The following is a 21127-nucleotide window of genomic DNA, read 5'->3' as shown; positions in this document are numbered from 1 at the left end:
ACTTTAAATATCCAGGAAAGACTATTTGTGAGAAGGGGTAATAAATAAGACCAAAGCCTATGAAATGGGTGGAAAAGGATAACTCAGGTGGAGGAAACATGAGGAGCAAAGGCACAGAAGTGAGGATTTATCTGGCACATTCAGGAAGTGGTAAGCCCAGTTGTCTGACCCAAAAAGTGCCACTAATACAATGCTTTCTACTAATTACACACAAATGATTTTTAATACATGAATGAAGATGTTTATTTGTGTCCATACTAATGTGTAATAGAAAAAATAATTAGCATATTAAATCCATGATTCCACAGATACTATTGTATGGGATAAATTAAGTTCTTTATTCACGCATGCATCCATTGATTCCATAAGCATGTATTCATTACACTTTCTGGTGACTGGGCCCTGTGCTACAGTCTGAGAACACAACAGAGATAAACAAAGCAAAGTCCCTGAGTCCAAGGAGTTCACAGACTTATAGAGAAGATAGATATAAGCAGAAAATTACAATATGCAATGATATAAAAATATGCACAAGGTGTTACTGGAAATGTATACACTTTTAATGAGTACTGAGATTCTTAAGTCATGACCTCCTATTTCTCAAGTTAAATATTATCAACATAACCCCAGCCATAATGAAAAAAAAAACTTTCATGGGAACAAAATTTCAGTTAATGTTTGGAAATTCAAAAGATTCATCAAAGAATATACAAAAGAAATGGGATGAATTTAGGTGTCTAAAAATCTGACAAAGGCCTAATTAAAAAAAATTTTTTTTGGAAAAATATTAGTTATCTGCCCATACTTAGGTTAAGGTGCAGCATTTCTTTTTCTGGGGCCTTGAAATTATTTACAGTATAATTTGTAGTGACCCATAACTTTGGTTAACAGTCCAACTAGGATCATTCTATTTCCTTAGTCTTAATCATATAAAATTAACAGAATTGGTACTGGCGTTGCAGAACTTACCTCAGGCTTGAAAGGCTTGAGAAAAGGCCTAGGTGTTGAGTGAAATATAGTCTCTACTTGTATAGAGCTTTTATGAAGAAGTCAGCTTTACTTAACTCTACATATCATTTATTAGGTCATTATCTGATCCATTGTCTTCTTTAGAAAAGACTGAAGTTGAGTCAGCTTTAAATCAGCAATCTCCAAGAAGAAACTATAATAACACTTCCTTCATGGTTTCTCTAATTACTGAGAAAAAAAAATCTGTGTTTCCAATCCCAGAGTTGAAGAAAAAGGAAGGAAAAAAGACTATTGACAAAAAAATGACTGAACAAATGGTAATTAGTGGTCTTTTTATTATACTATGTAAAAAAAATGGAGTATAAGGAAAATGCAGTGGGGTCATAAGGGAGACTAAAAATAAGATTTTTTGTATAAAATGAAGTTATTAAATACAAAACATCTTAATCTCAGGTTGCCCAGATTAATTATGACCTGAAATAATGTCTTCTGATATCTATTCTTTTTTAAAAAATTTTTAATATTTATTTATTTTTGAAAGAGAGACAGAGTGAAAGTGGGGGAGTGGCAGAGAGAAGGAGACAGAATCTGAAGCAGGCTCCAGGCTCTGAGCTGTCAGCACAGGGCCCGACACGGGGCTCAAACCCATGAGCAGTGAGATCCTGAGCTGAGCTGAAGTCGGATGCTTAACTGACTGAGCCACTCAGGTGCCCCTGATAACTATTCTTGATGAACTCTCAGTCTTGCTTCCATCTATGTGGTTCCGGTTTAAGCATATAACCTGTGCTTTAGCTCATCTTCCTGATTCACAAATTGTATTTTAAAGAAGTCATATTTGGGGTATATATGATAGGGTTTCACAAAATTTGTTTATAATTTAGGATGGTCTTGAGACTGGTACCTACTGCAAATTTGCCTGAAATAGTTGAAAAATACTCAAAGAGAGTAGATTTTTAATATTTTACAATTAAGTATAAGAGGTCCTAAGAGATTCAGAAGAAATGGAGGGTGGGAAGGAAAATATCCAAAAAGAGAAAGATTATTAATGAAAAGAATGTGATTATTTTCAATAGCATGGGATTCCCTTTCCAGAACACAAAAATAAATATACTGAAGTCTATATGTGACAATTCTAATTTGGAAATGTGAAAATAATAAGCAGCATTATTAGCCTATTTTTCTAGAGTTGAAGGTCCTGTATGACTTTTTCTTAGTACCCTTTTCCTTCTTTAAAATACAACTTCTTTGAACACACATTTGTTATTAAATGTCATGTTCAACTAACTGCAAATCACTGTGCATTCTTTATTTATTTTGAGACAGAGAGAAAAAACACGAACATGGGAGGGACAGGGGGTGGAGAGGATCCTAAGCAGGCTCCATGCTATCAGCACGGGGCCTGATGTGGATGTCTGGAACCAAGATATCATGACCTGAGCCAATATCAAGAGTCAGACACCTAATCCGATGGCTGAGCCTCAGGTGCCCCAATCACTGTGCATTCTTACAAGGGCATAGAAAAGAACCTGAGAGAGAGAGAGAGAGAGAGAGAGAGAGAGAGAGAGAGAAGGGGGGAGGGAGAAAGTGAGGGAAATAGAGAGGACAGAAAAGTCTACAATATTTCTTCTTAAAAAAGAGTTCATTTTTCAAAGGAAAAAGAATAAGTATTCTCTTCTATGCCCAATATTAGAATTTCAAAATAAAATAAAGAGCTAACGTTTTCTTGAAACCTAATCTTGAACTAGTAAAAACAAACATACAATTCTAAGTTATAACAGAAAAATAGAAAGGCCATCCTGCCTTGGCAGTTTTAACAAATTATTTTGGGCTGCTAATGAAAATTATTTTCTTTCAAAGGAATTCAAAGTACTTACTATTAATAACATTTAAAAAATCTAACATTCAAGGGAAGTTGGGATAAGGTCATTTCTTCTATTTTACAATGGGGAAAAAAACCATAGAGATTAACCCATTATTCTAACATGTTGTATACTCCCTAATCCAGGGCTTTCTTGTTGATTAGTACACTAAAAATGGAAAGTATTCCAAACAAGTGACTACTAAACAATGTTAAAAGTCACAGTCTTCAGTTAAGAGTTCTAGAACAGCATATAAAAATAATTATTCACCATGATCAAGTGGGATTCATTCCTGGGCTGCAGGGCTGGTGCAACATTCGCAAATCAATGTGATAAATCACATTAATAAAAGAAAAGATAAGAACCATATGATCCTGTCAATCGATGCAGAAAAAGCATTTGACAAAATTCAGCATCCTTCCTTAATAAAAACCCTCAAGAAAGACGGGATAGAAGGAACATACTTAAACATCATAAAAGCCATTTATGAAAAGCCCACAGCTAATATAATCCTCAATGGGGAAAAACTGAGAACTTTCTCCCTGAGATCAGGAACACGACAGGCATGTCCACTCTCACCACTGTTGTTTAACATAGTGTGGGAAGTTCTAGCATCAGCAATCAGACAACAAAAGGAAATCAAAGGCATCAAAATTGGCAAAGATGAAGTTAAGCTTTCACTTTTTGCAGATGACATGATATTATACATGGAAAACCCGAGAGACTCCACCAAAAGTCTCCTAGAACTGATCCATGAATTCAGCAAAGTCGCAGGATACAAAATCAATGTGCAGAAATCAGTTGCATTCTTATACACTAATAATGAAGCAACAGAAAGAGAAATAAAGAAACTGATCCCATTCACAACTGCACCAAGAAGCATAAAATACCTAGGAATAAACCTAACCAAAGATGTAAAAGATCTGTATGCTGAAAACTATAGAAAGCTTATGAAGGAAATTGAAGATATAAAGAAATGGAAAAACATTCCCTGCTCATGGATTGGAAGAATAAATACTATTAAAAGGTCAATAATACCCAATGCTATCTACACATTCAATGCAATCCCAATCAAAATTGCACCAGCATTCTTCTCAAAGCTTGAACAAGCAATCCTAAAATTCATATGGAACCACAAAAGGCCCCGAATAGCCAAAGTAATTTTGAAGAAGACCAAAGCAGGAGGCATCACAATCCCAGACTTTAGCCTCTACTACAAAGCTGTCATCATCAAGACAGCATGGTATTGGCACAAAAACAGACACATAGACCAATGGAATAGAATAGAAACCCCAGAACTAGACCCACAAATGTATGGCCAACTCATCTTTGACAAAGCAGGAAAGAATACCCAAAGGAAAAAATACAGTCTCTTTAACAAATGGTGCTGGGAAAACAGGACAGCAACATGCAGAAGGATGAAACTAGACCCCTTTCTCACACCATTCACAAAAACAAACTCAAAGTGGATAAAGGATCTGAATGTGAGATGGGAAACCATCAAAACCGTAGAGGAGAAAGCAGGGAAAAACCTCTCTGACCTCAGCTGCAGCAATTTCTTACTTGACACATCTCCAAAGGCAAGGGAATTAAAAGCAAAAATGACCTACTGGGACCTCATGAAGATAAAAAGCTTCTGCACAGCAAAGGAAACAATCAACAAAACTAAAAGGCAACCAATGGAATGGGAAAAGATATTTGCAAATGACATATGGGACAAAGGGCTAGTATCCAAAATCTATAATGTGCTCACCAAACTCCACACCCGAAAAACGAACAATCCAGTGAAGAAATGGGCAGAAAACATGAATAGACACTTCTCTAAAGAAGACATCCAGGGACGCCTGGGTGGCGCAGTCGGTTGAGCGTCCGACTTCAGCCAGGTCACGATCTCGCGGTCCGGGAGTTCGAGCCCCGCGTCAGGCTCTGGGCTGATGGCTCAGAGCCTGGAGCCTGTTTCCGATTCTGTGTCTCCCTCTCTCTCTGCCCCTCCCCCGTTCATGCTCTGTCTCTCTCTGTCCCAAAAATAAATAAACGTTGAAAAAAAAAATTAAAGAAGACATCCAGATGGCCGACAGGCACATGAAAAGATGCTCAACATCGCTCCTCCTCAGGGAAATACAAATCAAAACCACACTCAGATACCACCTCACGCAGGTCAGAGTGGCTAAAATGAACAAAACAGGAGACTATCGATGCTGGAGAGGATGTGGAGAAACGGGGACCCTGTTGCACTGTTGGTGGGCATGCAAACTGGTGCAGCCGCTCTGGAAAGCAGTGTGGAGGTTCCTCAAAAAATTAAAAATAGACCTATCCTATGACCCAGCAATAACAGTGCTAGGAATTTACCCAAGTGATATAGGAGTGCTGATGCATAGGGGCACTGGTACCCCAATGTTTATAGAAACACTCTCAACAATAGCTAAATTATTGAAAGAGCCTAAGTGTCCATCAGCTGATGAATGGATAAAGAAATTGTGGTTTATATACACAATGGAATACTATGTGGCAATGAGAAAGAATGAAATATGGCCTTTTGTAGCAACGTGGATGGAACTGGAGAGTGTTATGCTAAGTGAAATATGTCATACAGAGAAGGACAGATCCCATATGTTTTCACTCTTATGTGGATCCTGAGAAACTTAACAGAAGACCATGGGGGAGGGGAAGGAAAAAAATGGGTTGAGAGGGAGGGAGCCAAAACATAAGAGACTCCTAAAAACTAAGAACAAACTGAGGTAAGTTTATGGGGAGTGGGAGGGAGGGGTGGGTAGGTCATGGGTATTAAGGAGGGCACCTGTTGGGATTAGTACTGGGTGTTGTATGGAAACCAATTTGACAATAATTTTCATAATAATAAAAAAAAAAGAGTTCTAGAACAGTTGTTTTCTCTATAACAGCAAGTAAGTAGTATAATAACTTCACAACAAAATATTTTTTCTGGAGATTAAACCTTTTAAAGGCACTACATTAGATATTACATTAGCCATGCCATATAATTCTCTTCATTAATAACACCATCAACTATCATAAGAAAAATACCTAGTACTTGGGCTTTAATGAATTACTAACTTGAAGGTCCTTAAACTGCTGATTTTGAGATTAAAGTCAATAAATCACAAGTCTCATGAAATAACCAATATATTGGAATATTCCTTTTTGCCATGAGATTAGAGGGTACTGATCTGTAGGCATGAACAACACCCAGAATGTTTCCCTCCAAAAAAGAGTGATATAAAAGAAGAGAAAAAGTACCATCAAACATATTTTAAGCTTTCAAAAACAAGGTAGGTTGTAAACTCTTAGGACAAACATCTTGTCCTTCACAGAGTTGAATATTTTGTCGTCAGATACTAGGAAATATATGTTGAGCTGATAACTAGTTGATTTCTATGAATTGCACAGTGCTTTACTTCCTTTGCATTCATGGTTACAAGAATCTGATCTCCCTCTTTACTACACAGAAAAAGGTAAAACATATTCTTCATTGGTCATGCAAAGTTCCATAATCTAAGTTCACAAGTCTAAGACAACAGAAAATAGAAGAAAGAAGTACTGCAGCATATTACCAAGGGAGGTTGAAGATTTCCTTCTTTAGAGATTTTACTAAGAGGAAATTGATTACAATCTTGGTGGGACAGTTCACAGGCAGTCCTTATTTGGATAGACTGGATGACTTCCTAGGCTTCTACCTAGATGCTTCTAATAGTTTATTTTCAGTACATTTGATGTTGATGAAAATAGAAGATACTGAAAGCCAATTTTTTTACGAAGGAGAATTAACTTTCAATGTTAAACTCTAGGTTTCTTAATAACAAGTGACATTAACAACCAAAAATATTTTTCCATGTCTTTTCCATCTATAACTAGTTTTTTTAGTTCACTAAAACACCATTATAAAAATTTGAAAGCCTTAATGCTATTTTAAGAACTATCTGGTACTAGGGGAAAATTTATCCACCCCAACAACAGGGTCCAACTGGATTTCAATGCTTATTAACTCTTGGTATTTAGGCAACAATTTTTTTTGACAGAATTTACATGTTTGTGGCAGGGAGTTAGAAATATGGTGGAAGGGGAAAGGAGGGACTAAAATTATCTTTATTATCTAATAATTGGTGGAAACATGAGGAGAAATATTGTTTCAGCACTTAGCCTCTTTGCCATATACTTAATCAAAGGCAAACATATTGAATAGCCTAGCTATTCAAGTCTAGCTATTCAAGTCTAGCTTAAGATACAGTCCTTATCAAATTTAATTGTAGCAATGGCATGAGCTAAATCCAAAGTAAATAAAGCACGTGATATGAAGAACCCTGAACCAAACAGTGAACCATATACTGTAGTTGGGAATCCCATAATCCTTGGAAAAGAAGGAAAGAGCCAGGAAGAGAACAAAGGGAGAGACAAAAATAAGATGGTTGAGGTAGTACAAGTAAAGGAGTCAGATTTTTGTAACACATAACTGTTTACACAAAAGATCAAAGCTGGGGTGATCCCAAAGTGAAGGGATTATAGAGTGGTCTAAAAGGTATTTTTTAGATAATAAAACAGGAGTCTAGCATCTTTGTTCTAGAATCCCAAAGTAACTGATAGAAATAGTAAGGCAATAAAACCACAAATCTTCATCTTGTTGCCATTGCTACATTTGGCTTTAATCAGAACTGTATAATAATCATACTTGTGCAAATTGTTCAAAAATAAGATGAAAGTGTAAATTGTGCTTAGGACCTATTTCCCACACCCTTCTCTAGTGAAATGGCAGGAAAACTGAGTAAAAGTTAAATTCAATTAATAAACTATCACTGCTTTTGGAATAGTTATTCAAGGTGAAGATCATTGTCAGGGCAACTGGAAGAGGTAGACAAAGTACCCTGGGACATTTGTTGATGGGCAAGAGAATGATAATTCCTGTGAGACAGCATACCAACTTGCACACAAGTAGTCCCTAAATTACTTCTGCTTTTGAGCCCCTCATATATACCTCCTTATTCGTAAACCACATAGTTTGGTACCCCAAATTGATGTCTCTATATGTTCTCCCTTATTCTGGCTCAGAGAAGAGGCCAAGGATTATTCCTGGCTGTTTTTTGCCCTCGAGGACCCGGATCCAGAGTTTAGCCCAGTGGATGAAAGTAAATATTTTATGAATGAATGAATGAATTTTGGAATAAGAGAATCCTCAGTACAGCCTAGAGATCTAGAATTGGCAGGGCCTGTCCACCCTATCTAAGATTCTGCACTTGAGTATCTCTGCCAAATTTTTATATAGTATATGTATGTACACATATTATAAAGTTTGTTAAATGTAGAAGTACTAAACCAGAGCTCCATAAACACTATAAAATTGAATTTAATAATTTATGTGGATTCCCACATTTCTAATTTCTTTTCATTTATCTTTCTTTGTCTTTTTTTTTTTAATTGCTTTCACCAGATCCCAAGTCAGCCCAGAAATCTTAAGGGGGTTATCTGACTAACTACTCATCTCCCAGCCCTATACTCCTTCTTGCCTCTTGGAAGCCATATTAGGATTGAGAGTAGGGGGACTAAATGTAAAAGAAGAAACTAAAAAAAAAAAGAGGATAAATTGTACTTTTTTATGACTAAAATAATCCATCTAATAGAAGTTAGAGTTGAGAAGAGCAATATTTTCTAAAGAGTCAAAGTAGTCTTTGCTGAAGTTTGCCTAAACTCTTACTGAAGTAAGAGTAAGGTAAATTTTCCAGCTGTTCTTTATAATTTCTATAAGAACTTTGACATTCCCGCCTATTCTCTTACAAGGGTAATTTAAATTTACCACTAAAAATAAAGACATTTTGCTACATAGTCAACACAGATTTTATATGGTCACTGAAATTAGCAAAGGCTTTTATACTTTAAAGAGAATGCTTTCTGAAGTAATTTAGATATGTCTTGATAAAGAAGATTGAAAATTTCAATAAATAAAATAAAGATGTTTATTTGGTTTCATTGTTTTCTCATCACAAATATTCATCTTCTCTCTGTGTCATAATTTCTAAAATATTAATTCTTCAATATTTCAGCCACTAGTAATTGAGTTAGTTTAAAATTGATTCTACAATGAAATAAAAAAAAAACAATGTTCTGATAAATCTAGGCTGGGGAAAGTGGCAAATAGGATTTTTCAGGGAAAAATTCCACTTCACTTAGTTTTGTTCTATTTTAATCACTCTAAAATAATGTTATTTTAATTATTTTCAACTATCTTCCTTTTTTCTTTTCATCCAACTACTCAAATGTTAGTCTACATACTCACCTCTTCATCATTACATAATGCATTTATTTACACTTTCTAATATGGCTTCTGTCCTCAGAATTCCACTGAAAATGAAATTTTCAAGATCATTAATAATTTCCTTATTTTTAATTCAATGGCCTTTTCAAATCAGTTTCTTTCTTTTTTTTACAATTTCTGTATGGTACCAGCCAACAATGGTCACCTTTCTTCAAAACTCTTCCCTACTCCAGTTTCCACTAAAGGATGTTACTCTGATCTCTCTTAATGAATCCTCCTGTTTCCTTCTGCATCTGCTTCCTTTCACACCATCCTAAATGTGAACATCCACCAAGATACTGTGTTTGTTCTCAGCCCTCTTCTCATCTCACTTTATAATTCCTCCCTCCAAGTGAGCTCTTCTTTCCTATGGTTTCAAGCACTTCTTTGTGAATGACTCTAAAACCTGTCCTCTAGCCACCAACTTCCCCAAGTTCTAGTCACACATTTCTCACTATCAACTGCATACCTCCATTTGGATGACATGTTTGTACTTGAATTTAAACATCTCATCCATTTATGCATCAACAAATATTTATTTAGAAACTTACCATGTATAAGCATATTCTGGACAGTAAGGAGCTCATGGTCTGGTGGAGAAGGTAGGTAAGTTGTTATCTCCATTGAATTTTGAAATAGTACTATTCTAAAGTAGAGCTCTACAAAGAATCTTAAATTTCGACAGGCTCGTCATTCTGAGAGGAGGAAAGCTAAGACATAAACTGTAAAAACATTGACTTGGCCTCAAAATCTGTTCTTTTATATACAGAAACCCACTTTATATGACTTAATTACTGTGGTAAAGACAATCTCTACAGCTTGAGAAAATGTTTAGAAAAACATTCTAATGCTATTTTTTTCCCTTTTCAATGTCTATTTTTTTTAACTTATTTATTTAAATTCAAGTTAGTACTAGTTTCAGTGCAGTACTAGTTTCAGGAGTAGAATCCAGTGGTTCATCACTTATAAACACCCAGTGCTCATCCCATCAAGCGCCCCCCCTTAATTCCCATCACACATTTAGCCCATCCCCCCACCTACCTTCCCTCCAGCAACCCTCAGTTTGTTCTCTGTATTTAAGAGTCTCTTATAGTTTGCCTCCTTCTCTGTTTTTATCTTATTTTTCCTTCCCTTGCCTTAAGTTCACTTGTTTTCTTTTTCTTTTTTTTTTTAATTTTTAATGTTTATTAGTTTTGAGAGACAGAAAGAGAGTGTGAGCAAGGGAGAGGCAGAGAAACAGAGAGGTACAGAATCTGAAGCAGGCTCAAGACTCTGAGCTGTCAGCACAGAGCCTGACGCAGGGCTCGAACCCATGAACCGTGAGATCATGTCCTGAGCCAAAGTAGGATGCTTAACCAATTGAGCCACTCAGGCGCCCCCATCTGTTTTGTTTCTTAAATTCCACATTATGAGTGAAATACAACAACATGCGATCTTTTTTTATCATATGCTTTTACAAAATAAGGGCTCATTGGTAATCACATGAAATAAATGCTGCTATACATTTTTACTAAAACAAAACCAAAATAGACACATAAATTAATGCTTACCATTTCAACTTCAAATATTTTCAGGAAATCTTATAGTGGCATCAAATAATGGTCCTTTTTGCAAGTGCGGGTATAAAATTAGTCATAATGGCCTCACTCATTAGGAGATATTCTAACTACTTTTCTTTATAATTGTTGAAGCAGTTCATGTTTTGGCAACCAAATAATTCAGATTTTGCTTTTTGTTCCCCCAGAATCTCTCAGCATGAGGTATTGCACATTAAGGTATCTAATTGTTGTACCAAGAGCCCCTTTTGAGATGTTCTCTATATATTCCAAGCAATAATATGCTTGTGAACTGTTTACCTGGTTTTAAACATTATCCTAAAAGGACAGTTCTAATATTTCTTTATCCACCCACATTATGCAGTAAAAAAAAATCAAATCCATCTCTATATATGAGAGATTTTCAAAAAGTAATTAGAAATTAATTTATAGAAAATTTACTTGGTCATCTAGACATAAATTATTTAGATAAGATTGTGTTAGATCCTTTGTGTTTTGAAGCATCATAGAGTGCATTACTTTTTATGAAATCTAGAGTCACTGGCTTTCAAAAGTACACATATGCTGTATGGAAGGTAGGACCTCTCCAGAGCAGTCCTTGATATTTGGGCAATATAAGAATTTCCTGGGATGTGTAGTTTTAGTTCTTGAGATCAACCTTTTGGTAGTCAGACTGAATTCCAAGTGAGATATATAAACTTCTCTCTTAAGGTTCCCATGCAGAGTCTGATCATAACCAATTTTTAAGGGGATATAAGCAGATACCAAACAAAAATTATTATTTAAACTTCCAAATGTAATCATAAGCACTAATGCAACTGGACAATAAGTCAATGTTTATTCACAGTTTCCTCATAATATTTTTGTACTTGTCTTTCAACAAGCTTTTCTTAAAAATTCCAACTCTGGTATAGAATTGGCTTTATTCCAGATCCTGTCACACTTCCTACTTATTCCCTTTAAAATTCACCAAGTCTTTGTCTCTGGAAAACTCTGTATATCATCCCACCACCCTTGATTGTCCTCTCAACATTGCTTAGAAAATATAAACTTAATATTCCTAAATTTTTAAATAGAAATTTATTGAAAAAGCCTCACCCCGACTACTCCATCTTTTGAGTTCAAAATAGTTAGCTGATGCACAAGACCAAAAATATTTAAGTTTCTGAAAGTGTGAAATCATATACTATAATTTTCAGTAATGGATTTCTAAAACACTTGTAGAAGCTTTCTTCCATGATATTCTCATTTTATGACAGCTATATTCCATTTCTGGGGGTTACGAGAAGTACAGAAAGGTTTAGCGACCTACACATCACATGGGCAATACCTCACCCTAAAGCTACCTGGTCTAGCTGAAAGCTTAAAATCCATTCTAAAAACAATTTCTCTCATCTACTTTTAGTTAGACTGCCTTACACAAGTAATTTTCTTATATTGAGATAAAAGTACATATTCTGCATTCTAAGTAATAGAACATATTGAGCTATTATGACTTTGATTTTCTGCTCTGAAGAATTCTAAGTTCTCTACATGATATAACAGACCACCAGAATTATTCTTGGTGCTGCTATAAAGCAATTAATTAAGAAGTACTTTTCATGATTTTCCAAGTTTATCAGAAAAGCAATTTTGCAATGACTTATAAATTAATTTCAAAGCCACATTCATAGTGGATAATCAGTAAATATCAACCAGAAGGCCAAATAGCATAGTTGTTAAGATCATGAGCTCTGGCATCAGACAAACCTGGGGGAGGGGTGCTTTGCTAGCTCTCTTGACCCTGTTTCCTCTTCTTAAAAATGGACAATGTTAAGAGTACTGACTTTGTTGAGTTGTCAAAAGAATTCAATGTATATAATGTATGTAAAGTTCTTACCACTATCCCTGGTACATTTTAAGAGCTCACTGACAAATTATTTGCGTGAGAATTTAAAGTGAGATAATTTATCATATTTTTAACCTATCCTCATCTTCCTTCTAAATAAACTGAAATACCACGCTGGATAGAATGGTTTCTGATATTGCAGCTACTATTAAGTATATATTTAGTGTTTTATTTTTATTTTTTAATTGTTTTAATGTTTATTTTTGAGAGAGAGAGAGAGAGAGAGAAAGAGAGCACAAGTGGGGGAGGGGCAGAGAGAGAGGGAGACACAGAATCTGAAGCAGGCTCCAGTCTCTGAGCTGTCAGCACAGAGCCTGACGTGGGGCTCGAACTCACAAACCTCAAGATCATGACCTGAGCTGAAGTCGGACGCTTAACCAACTGACACACCCAGGTGCCCCTATATTTACTGTTTTAATTTTAACATTGAGAAATATGCTGCACTTAATGATGAAATAATTGTCTAAGTGGTGGTGGTAAAACAGACAAAATTTTCCCAAATTGTAACTGTTAACTGAAATAAATATTCTCTGGTATTTAAAAGGTAAAGTTCTATTTGTTTTGACTCACTGTTGGAAATCCCCTAAACAAAAATGTTTGGCTTTAACTCCAACTCTGATAGGGTCTCATTTTCAGAAAGGACTAAACCAAAGGGCCAGAACTCAGACTAGAATCCAGAACCAGAGTTTACAAGTCATACTAGTACTGCCTTCCTAATAAATTTAGAAGGTAAGAATCAAAGAAAGCCATCTCTGAATTATGTTGGTTTATAGCAACATAAAAAAATTTTTTAGAGAAAAGAATCAAAGTCATAAAACTTCAATACATGGCACAAATGCTATTTTAAAATCTGTCCTTGGCTAGGCAATTTTTTTTCCACTTTAGAGAAAGAGAGTACAAGTTGCAGGAGAGGGGCAGAGGGAAAGAGAAGGAGAATCTTAAGCAGGCTCCACTCACAGCACAGAGCATGATGCAGGGCTCAATCTCATGACCCTCAACCAACTGAGTCACCCAGGCACCCCTATGCAATTTTATTTTTATTTTAAAGAAATAACTAAAATGTATCTGAAATTGATGCTGCTAACCAACCCCCTTACTTCCCTCAGTTGCACCTAATTCATGTACAGATTATGGATGAAGACACATTTCCCTGGTTAGGCATCATCTAGTCTTTTTTTTCCCCAACATTTATTTATTGTTGAGAACAGAGAGAGAAAAACATGATTAGGGGACGGGCAGAAAGAGAGGGAGATAAAGAATCTGAAGCAGGCTCCAGGCTCTGAGCTGTCAGCACAGAGCCCAACGCGTGGCTCAAACTTACAAGCCGTGAGATCATGACCTGAGCAGAAGTCAGGCGCTTAACTGACTAAGCCACCCAGGCGACCCAGGCATCATCCAGTGTTAAATGACAATTATAGATCCATAGTCACATGAGAAGGTTTTAATGTACTATTGACCTAATTTTTGTTCAATACCTATACACTAAAAGGATGTGTAAATTATACAGTGTTTAGCAGTGGCTTCTGGAGTCAGAAAAACTTGGGTTCTAATCACAGTTCTGCCATTTGTAACTCTTTGATCTTGAAGAATATACCTAATGGTTCTGGGTCTTAGGGATACTCTCTCCAAGTGCATGAAATAGATATAATAATAGTACTTACACCCCAGTGTCATTATAAGGATTGAACTAATTAAGATTATGTATGTAAAACACTGGGCACAGTGCCTGATATATATAATGCATAAATAAATGTTAGCCTTTACTATTACTAGACTCAAATCTTGATTAGTCACATTAATGAATGAGTAATAAAATAAAAAATCTAGCAACACTGACACTGTATACTTTTATATATACAATCTTTGAATTTGTCATGATTTTTTTGAATTTATATTTAACTTTTGCCTAATGGTTCTGGCAATCTGCAAAACTTTAAACAACCTAATAAAGCCAAAATGTGAAGGACTGGGCTAGCAAATTAGCCCTTTGCTTAGAATTCTGCTCAACTGGCCAAGTGTAAATGCCAGTTTTGGCTCTCTTATTAATAAAAAGTCATAATAAATGAGCTTCCCCTTCTCTCTAAATATACGTTTGTTTAATCTTGGTCTGGATTGGAGGAAATAATTCAGTACTAGGTTTAAAAGGCCTCCTGGTGGGCTATAAAGCATAACTGAAAGCAGATGGTCAGATAATCACCAACAGATTCTCACTGTTTAATTTTATCAGTAAGAAACGAAATATAACCATGGATAATTCAATTAAAGCAGAAAATATTTCTATAAAAGATATATGTTTCAGGCACCTAATGGCTCAGTCAGTTAACCATCTGACTCATGACTGCAGCTCAGGTCATGACCTCACAATTCATGAGATCAAGCCCCTCATTGGGTTTTGTGCTAACAGCACAGAGTTTGCTTGGGATTTTCTCTTCCTCTCTCCTTGCCCCTCCCCAGCTTGCACTCTCCCCCTCTCTTTCTCAAAAATAAATAAATAAACTTGGGGCGCCTGGGCGGCTCAGTAGGTTGAGCATCTGACTTCAGCTCAGGTCATGATCTCACGGTCTGTGAGTTTGAGCCCTGCATCAGGCTCTGTGCTGACAGCTCAGGGCTTGGAGCCTGCTTCATATTCTGTGTCTCTCTCTCCCTCTGCCCCTCCCCTGCTCATGCTCTGTCTCTCTCTGTCAAAAATAAACATTAAACAAAAATTAAAAACATAAATAAATAAATAAATAAATAAACTTTAAAAAAGATATATATTTGACTGTGCGATATATATTTTAGAGAAGAATTTAAAGATTAACCACAGAGAATTAGAACACTTGACCTGATTGTATCTGAGGCGTCAATTTTTTTTTTTTCAGGTCAACTCAAGGGGAGAATTGACCTTACAGTTTATTGATTGAAACTCCTCCTCAGTAGAGAAATTAGTCTTTGAGCTAGAGATAAATCCACTTTATCTTTCTCTTCTACCAGATTATAAGTCTAATTTTATACTAAATTTCCAAAATACATTCTTCTCTGAAACCATTTGACTTTTAAAAGCTCAAAAATCATCACCGATAATTGTGTTTTCCAAGCCTCTTTAATTTGGGCAAAATTATTCCAAAAACTTTGTCATTACTGTTTTGAAATTGAGGAAGTCAGTCATCAAATATAGAGCATCAGGCTGAAGGTGCTGATATTGAGTTCCTGCATTTGCCAAGTGAAAGTTATCATTTCCCACTGTTTTAGAACATCCAAAAAGTATGTCAATGCATTCATATGATGAACAGTTTCTGATTTTGTCCTTTTAAGTAGTTTATCAATACCTTTAAACAGCATTCAATCAAATCTTGACAGTTATAACAAAGACTATAGCATACATCAAATCAATGTCCAATTTATAAATGCAGAGTCAGAACAGCAAAATACTCTGTCACCTAAAATACAATTACTTGGAAATCATATAGATGAATAGCTGTAGTTTAATTATTCCACATCTATATTATCCAAATGAAAAAAAATACTGTGACTCATGCTTTGGCAATCACAAACATTTGTTTTATTTAAATGTTTTTATAACTTGTATAGCAGATACTGTCGTAAAGAAAAATTATGTATATTTAATTTATTCATTAGTAATAGTTTATGTTTTAGCAGTCATAAAAGAGATCATCTTACAAATTTTATTTCATAAATAAAACCCCTAGAAATGATCTATCCTACCACAATCTTAACATTTCTACACCAAGCACACCTAGAATGCATAGAGACCAAACAATGGAGATTATTATGGGTCCAAGGAAAAGAAGTTTGAGAAAAAAAAAAACCCTCTCAAACCAGTTAAAAATCTCTAAGCAATCATCACTCTAGCAATTCTGATCAAAGGCCAATATTGATTTTTGTTAAAAGTTATTGAAATTTATTTTTATAGGTCTGTGCTTACTATTTTCCATTAAATACAAATTTATAGGGCATTACAATCTCAAGGAAAAAAAAAACCATGGTGTATACCTCTGTGTTACAGTGGGTCAAGACATGCACAAACAGCTCTGAACAGGCAGAAATCGCTAAATCACTTCCTATGAACAAACAACTTTGGAACTGCATTGCTGCTAAATTGTTTCCATAAAAAGAAACAATATTAATGCCTGAATTTCCATACCTTGATCTATAAAAAACAGTTCCAAATGGGCATGTCTCTATCTCCCAGTCCTTGAGTGAATGGTCATCTACCCCATTTACTGGCATTCAGCTTTGGACATACTATCTCTCCTCCACATCAGCTCCTCTTTTTTCTAACCTCTGGGTGTGTGTGTGTGTGTGTGTGTGTGTGTGTGTACACACACACACATACTCAGGCAATTCTTCCACTTAAAGGGCATAGTTATTTCTGTGCCTCTCACCTCCTATTCACATTTATCTTCTCATGCCTCCTAGCTATGATGCACCAGTGGAACAATATATTTGTTGGTGGTTAAACACATGTTATTGGATTCAAACAGCTTGTATTAGATACAAGTTCTGTGGCTTCCTACTTATGTGACCTTGGAAAGTTGTTTAACATTTCTGAACCTGTATTTCCTTAACCTAAAAAGAGAGATAATCATAAGACCTGATTCATAGGACTAAAAAATGTCAAGAAAAAAATTAGATAGCACTTGACACAATTAAGTGTTCCCACTACTATTATTATTATGGCTTTCTAGAAATCCGTTGCAAAAATTAACATACTTACTTTCATTTCTAAATTTTTGAGAAGCAAGTGTTACTCTTCTGTATTGGGACAGAGTTGAGTAAATGAAAACTTTTCTGTTTTTTAAATCACTTATAAGACTATCTCACTTTGAGTAATTTTTGGGTTCCTATTATGATTTTTACCCCAAAATTTCTAAATTGTGTGTTAAAAACTATATGGTAGCAACCTTAAGGGAAAAACTTAGTATTGCCACTTGAATATTTCCCATTTATGTTATAAATGAGCTCTTCCTGAAGTACACTCACTTTATACCATTTTAGTATTATTTAAAAGTATCCATAATTTATAAAAAAATAAGAATTTATTTTGTCAATATGTATAATTTTGATAACAGGCTCAAAAACTATAGTTACTTAAATAACAGACAGATCTAATTACGCATAAGAAAAAATTGAAACAAAACACAAATAGCATAAATATTTACTATTTGTAGAATCTTCACCATTCTAGTCTAACAATGTACATAATAAGAGAAAGCAGTTATTTTTTAAGGCCCTTAGAAACTTAAATCTTAATAAAGAGAGAGGTACAATTGTTCTTACTTTAATAGAAATTCTGAATGGAGTTTCTTTTTGAATATACTTTTGGAGGAGGGGTAGAAGAACAAGAAAGCAAAGAATAAATAGCAGTACTGTAACTGCGTATCACCCAAAATGAAACTAACTTCCTGATCTGTTCAATCTAATCAGGAATTTAAGTAAAGTTATTAATCTGGTCTTTAAAATTTTACAATTGTTATACTGGACTTGAGACTCTGAGCAACTCAAATGTTCCTCTGAAATATCAAAATATATATGGATAATAATGAGGCAAGAAGCACATAAAATAAAGTTCAAAGGTAATATAAAAAGTTCTCTTTATGTTTTCAACCTAAACTTGCCCCAAAAATGTAAAGTTAAGTATTCCATCTGAAAACTGTCTGAACATACCCACACACGGTGACCAGAGAAGATAAAGTTCAAAGTTCAAGGTTCCTGTGATTTCACATAAGCTTCAGTTAAATTTTTTTTAGTGTTTATTTATTTTTGAGAGACAGAGAGAGAAACAGTGCGAGCAGGGGAGGGGCAGAAAGAGGGAAACACAGAATCCAAAGCAGGTCCCAGGCTCTGAGAGGTCAGCACAGAGCCCCATGCGGGGCTTGAACCCACGAGAATCGTGAGATCATGAACTGAGCCAAAGTCGGACACTCAACCGATTGAGCCACCCAGGCACCCCCAGAACCTTCAGTTTTATCCCAAACCCACTTGGGGGTAAATAAACAAAACAAAAATAAACAATAACAGTGAAAACATGGAATAGCTGCTGCTCTAAAGCTCAGAAGAGGGATGCAGTTCCTACCTCCTACATCCTGAACTCACACATAAGAAATGTGCTACTTACTGTTAGCTTTTCTCTTGAGTTGTGAAAAACAGGTACTTTCATTTATCATGGATATACACTCAGCTTTCACCCCAGTTTACCCTATTGCTCCCCACAGCTGCTGATATATTATTCTAAATTAAAAGCACATGAATCCAGGGGGGACCTGTCCTATCATTTTAAGAAGCAGCAACTGGAGGGGTGCCTGGGTGGCTCAGTGGGTCCTACTTCAACTCAGGTCATGATCTCAAGGTTCCTGGGTTCAAGCCCCATGTCTGGCTCTGTGCTGGTAGCTCAGAGCCTGGAGCCTGCTTCAGATTCTGTGTCTCGCTCTCTGTCTGCCCCTCAGCCGCTCATGTTCTGTGTCTCTCTCTCAAAAAAATAAATAAACATTGAAAAAAAAAAAGCAAGTGGAGTCTGCCTCTACACAAGAAGCCACTTATTTTTTAGTTCCATTTTTAGTTCTTAATATAGTTGAAGCAGTTAGAAATATTACAAGTAAAATCTTTTGAAAAAAGAAAAAAGAAAAAAATCAAAATAAGGGCCAATATGGAAGGAAAAAACAGGCCCCTTGTCACATTAAAGTTAAAAAAACCCCACAACTTTGCATCATTGTTCCCCAAATCCCCTCCCATTCTGCCTAGTTCTAACACTTTTTAGGCTGAATTTAAACACCCTCTCCCACACATTGGCAATATAACTCTCTGATTAAAGGGGTCTCACTTCAAAAATAATCACAATGCCTAAATAGGCCTCCACTCAATTATCTTCAGTTAGCATGTTTTGCATCCTTACAGAACTGCACTCCTGCCCTTCATCTCAGTACCTAGAAGCACAAATGGCAAATTTCCCACTCCAGAAACTCACCAGTGTGTGATTTTACTTGCCTTCTTCCCCTAACCTTAAAGACCCTAAGCCACCATCTCCCATCTACCAAAACTCAGTAGCCGCCTTTTTCCTTCAAAAAAGAAATGTGGTTCTAACATAAGGCAAACAAAGCTAAATCCCATGGAAAAATGAAATCGATGCAACAAAGAGAAGAAACAGAAGAAGGGGAGGAGGGGTGGAAGATGTGTGTGTTTTCTGAAAAAACAGCTGCCAGAGGAACTTCAATTTAAGGGTTCTGGGGCAGAAGGAGACTGGTATGTAGGAAAACAAAGTGGTCTCCCCACCCTCCTTACCGCCGTAGAACCAGAGGAAGATGCAATATACACACGGATCACCATCTTGGGAACGATGGCCGGCCGCTGTTGTTTGGGTCCTGCAAAGGGCTAGAGAGCAGCTGCCGCAAAGGCTGGAATCCACCTAGAGGTGGAACAGAGGTTGGAAGAGAAGGGTGGGGGAAGTTAGAAAGGGAAATTGCTAGAGACCCGCCTCCTCCCTTGACTGCTTTCACTGAGCTCAGAACACTGCAGTCTCAGCCCCAAAGCCTGGAAAACACAGGCTCATTTGCATCATTTCTATTTTTTTTTATTAGGGAATCTCGAATAACACCGCGAGATCTGTTGAAACATTTATTTTTTACTATTCTCTCCCCGAGAAGAGGTAGAGGAGAAAGAAAAAACAAAAGAAAGGGTTGAATTAAATTATATTAAAATGAAGGACATTTTCCCACAGAAACTAAAAGTTCTGTGCATAACTTCCTGGTCAGAAATGTATGCAAATAAGACAGACCTTTCTTGAAATAAGACGCTCTATGTTGAATACAGACACTGATAAGAAAGCCCATGCCTTCCAAGCCTTGTGCATTTTAAGACTCCTATTATGTAGTGATTATCTAATGTTGGTTGGTAGCAGAAATTAGGCACTGAAGAAGTAACCAATGACACAGAAGGTTTAAGAAGTTTCAGGTTTCTCTAAGCCCAGAAACGGCAGGACTAGTTTTCTTTCTGTTTCACTTTTTGTTATGATAGGGAATCCTGTCTCTGTGAAAATTCACAGGAGGCCTGACTGGCAAACTCAATAATGGAGGAAGAAATTGCAAACAATAACAAAATTGAAAATACAGTGTAAGAAAGTGAATGACTTTTTGCTTTGTTTTGTTTTTTTAACTGACTGAAGAAAGGGAGTTTGAATAGTATGTTGCAGAGATGTTTAAATGATGAACAGAGAAAATAAACGGTTATTTATAACTCTAGGGAATGAATAAACAATTGATAATGTCTAGAGAGGGACCCTGTACTTCAGAGTGTAATTTCATTATCCCAGATTATATCATATGAACAGAAATAAGAAACTTGCAAGATGAATAAGAGTGAGGTGAGGTAGTCACTTATCTGTCCTACTTCTTTCCTTTTCCTTTGCAGTTTTTCCTCCCTCTCCATTCTAGTGGTGTAATCACCTTTGTCTAGGTTCATTCATTGTAATACCTTCCTAACTGTTCCCTATTCATAGGTTCTCCCTTCTTCAATCTGTATGATCCATACAACAACCTTGAAGGGTGGATATTATAACAACAAT

At 35.9% G+C, this 21127-nt stretch overlaps 1 protein-coding gene across 2 annotated transcripts in view; it reads right to left on the bottom strand.

Annotated features, from left to right (window-relative positions):
• The window catches only part of SH3BGRL (SH3 domain binding glutamate rich protein like), an 84826-nt gene extending 64725 nt beyond the window's left edge, over window positions 1–20101 (bottom strand). For both annotated transcript variants that reach the window (XM_047844900.1, XM_047844898.1), the window contains exon 1: window positions 19849–20101. Coding sequence is in view for 1 of the 2 variants with exons in the window: in XM_047844898.1 (XP_047700854.1) it covers window positions 19849–19893 (45 nt within the window). In the remaining variant the exon portion in view is untranslated. The remainder of the gene's footprint in view (window positions 1–19848) is intronic.
• Between the last annotated feature and the right edge of the window lie 1026 nt (window positions 20102–21127).

This window comes from Prionailurus viverrinus, chromosome X, assembly GCF_022837055.1.
Source record: "Prionailurus viverrinus isolate Anna chromosome X, UM_Priviv_1.0, whole genome shotgun sequence".
Lineage (NCBI taxonomy): Eukaryota > Metazoa > Chordata > Mammalia > Carnivora > Felidae > Prionailurus > Prionailurus viverrinus.
The sequence above is the reverse complement of the archived record's forward strand: the minus strand, read 5'-3'. Positions and strand labels throughout refer to the sequence as shown.